This window comes from Asterias amurensis, chromosome 22 (assembly GCF_032118995.1).
Source record: "Asterias amurensis chromosome 22, ASM3211899v1".
NCBI lineage: Eukaryota > Metazoa > Echinodermata > Asteroidea > Forcipulatida > Asteriidae > Asterias > Asterias amurensis.
The window spans coordinates 4013104-4015376 of record NC_092669.1 but is presented as its reverse complement, the minus strand read 5'-3'; the positions used below and the strand labels follow the sequence as shown (position 1 = coordinate 4015376).

The following is a 2273-nucleotide window of genomic DNA, read 5'->3' as shown; positions in this document are numbered from 1 at the left end:
AAGTACTAACGAAAACGAAACAGTTGCAATACTTATACTTATATGTAGGAATCCAGTAGTCCATAATTTTTTCCAAAATCCAAAACCTCTATCGAAATGTAGCCCAGTCCTAAATGTGTCCATGAACATTTTGGTAGGGGCCTACACCTGTAATAACTGCGAACGGATTCGCTGTTTTTGATGACAATATAAACCGTATCAGGGAAAGTTGTTTTCATCCTTTTCTCAATAAGTAGACACTTGAAACTTACACTGGTGACTTTTTTATTTTTCTTTTGCTTGCTAATTTTGCACTTAAATGAGCATGCCGTTGACACAAACCTTTAAAAATATTTTGTTTGTTTTACCATCACTCAAAACCAGATACGTCGTACTGGCTTGATCTGCACCAGGGATCTGCACGAAGACTCCATAATTGATGTATACTTCAACGGAAATGGACCCTTAGCCGATGACGTCATATCAACATCACGAGGATAACGTCACCGATGATGTCATACTAAAAAAAAAACCACCCACACCCTGCGATCGGGTTGAGTTATCAAAGCCTAACTGTTTCCAGTAATGAGCTAACTTTTTAAAGTTTTCAAGAACCAGATGAGATCTACATGGAGACGTCATAATGGGCGAATACTTAAATGGATCCGTGTTGACAACATCTCTCGAAGAGAACGTCACAGATGACGTCATACTCAAAAACACACACGCCCTGATAGGGTCGAGGTACCAGACCATAGCTCTTAAGGCTGTTTACGCCATCATTGGTACCCTGGGAGTCTTCGGGAACGGGTTGGTCTGCTTGATATTCCTCATGCAGCGGAGGTCGTTTCGCTCGGTTACCAATCTACTGATCCTGAACCAGACTGTCATTGATTTGTTTAATGCATTCATTTTCCTCGTCCTGAGGCTCTCACCGACTATTGAAAAACTCCCGGAGTCCATTCTAGGGGACATCATCTGCCGATTATGGGTATCAGAATACATCATGTGGTCCCTCTTTATAGCCTCAACTATGAACCTCGTTTTGATGTCTCTTGAGAGATACTACGCTACCTGTTTCCCTGTGAGACACAGGTACCATTTCACGGCTCAGAAAGCCAAAATCGGCATGCTGTTCTCGTGGCTATGGGGTTTCGTGTATCAACTCTACTGGTTGATTATTAGAGATTTTAAAAATGGAGTCTGCGGGTTGAAGTGGTCCAGCCCAACCCTCCAGAAGATCATGGGGATCTTTCTCTTCCTATTGGAGTACTTCATTCCGTTGAGCGCCATGACGTTCTCTTACGTCAGCATTATTCTAATGTTGCGCAGGCGCGGTGCAGACGGACAGATCGTCAGTATGACTTTCCAGCGCGCGAAACGAAACGTCACTTTCACTCTCTGCCTGGTGTTTTTCTTCTACATTCTCTGCTGGACACCGACCGAAATCACCTACTTCTTGTACAATCTGGGGTATCCTTATGACTTCGGGAGTAACACACACATGGTGGTTACTGTGATGGTATTGCTAAACATGTGTGTGAATCCAATTATTTATACCATCAAGTACGAACAGTTTCAGAGACATTTGAGGAGGGTTTTTTGTACGAGGTGTAGAGGGAACCGGGTAGGAGTCGTAGTTAATACAGTTCATATATCACAGAACATCCCATAGAGCTTTTAACTATAAATCGACCCTTTAAAGGCCCTGGGGTTGATTTTACAAAGAGTTAGGACTAGTCCTAACTTAGTTATCCCAAGTTAGGACGAGGGACTCGTCCTAACTCGAGACAAGACTAGTCTTAACTCTTTTATGTGTAATGGAAAAATCGTAATACAAAAATGATTGTACCCAAATGAATGGTTTGTGAAGTTTTGCCCCCCCCCCCTTAGTTCTCTGAAAAGAAAAACTGTGAAGGAAAAAGGGTTCACCCGAAGCCTTTTAAAGCCATAGCCATTGGACACTTTTGGACAATTTCAGTACAATTAAAAGTTCACAGATTTACAAATAACTTACAGGGTTTACAGAAGGTAATGGTGAAAGACTTCTCTTGAAATATTATTCAATGAAATGCTTTTCTTTTTGAGAAAACATTAAAACAATATCAATTCTCGATATCGAGAATTACGGATTTGTTTTTTTAAGGTGGGTTTTCCTGTTATTTTCTCCCGACCCCGATGACCGATTGAGCCTAAATTTTACAGGTTTGTTATTTTATATAAAAGTTGTGATACACGAAGTGTGGGCCTTGGACAATGCTGTTAAATGGCTTTAAAGCACACACATTGTGCAA

The 2273-nt window shown here is 41.2% G+C and overlaps 1 protein-coding gene across 1 annotated transcript; it reads left to right on the top strand.

Moving 5' to 3' along the window:
* The first annotated feature begins 622 nt into the window (after positions 1 to 622).
* Positions 623 to 1654, top strand: LOC139954051 (galanin receptor 2b-like). Its single transcript, XM_071953713.1, has one exon. The coding sequence runs from the start codon at positions 623 to 625 to the stop codon at positions 1652 to 1654; it is 1032 nt and encodes a 343-aa protein (XP_071809814.1).
* Positions 1655 to 2273: the final 619 nt, after the last annotated feature.

Bases quoted from the DNA above. Each gene is read 5' to 3' on its own strand.
- LOC139954051 (XM_071953713.1), top strand. From the start codon at position 623: ATGGGCGAATACTTAAATGGATCCGTGTTGACAACATCTCTCGAAGAG.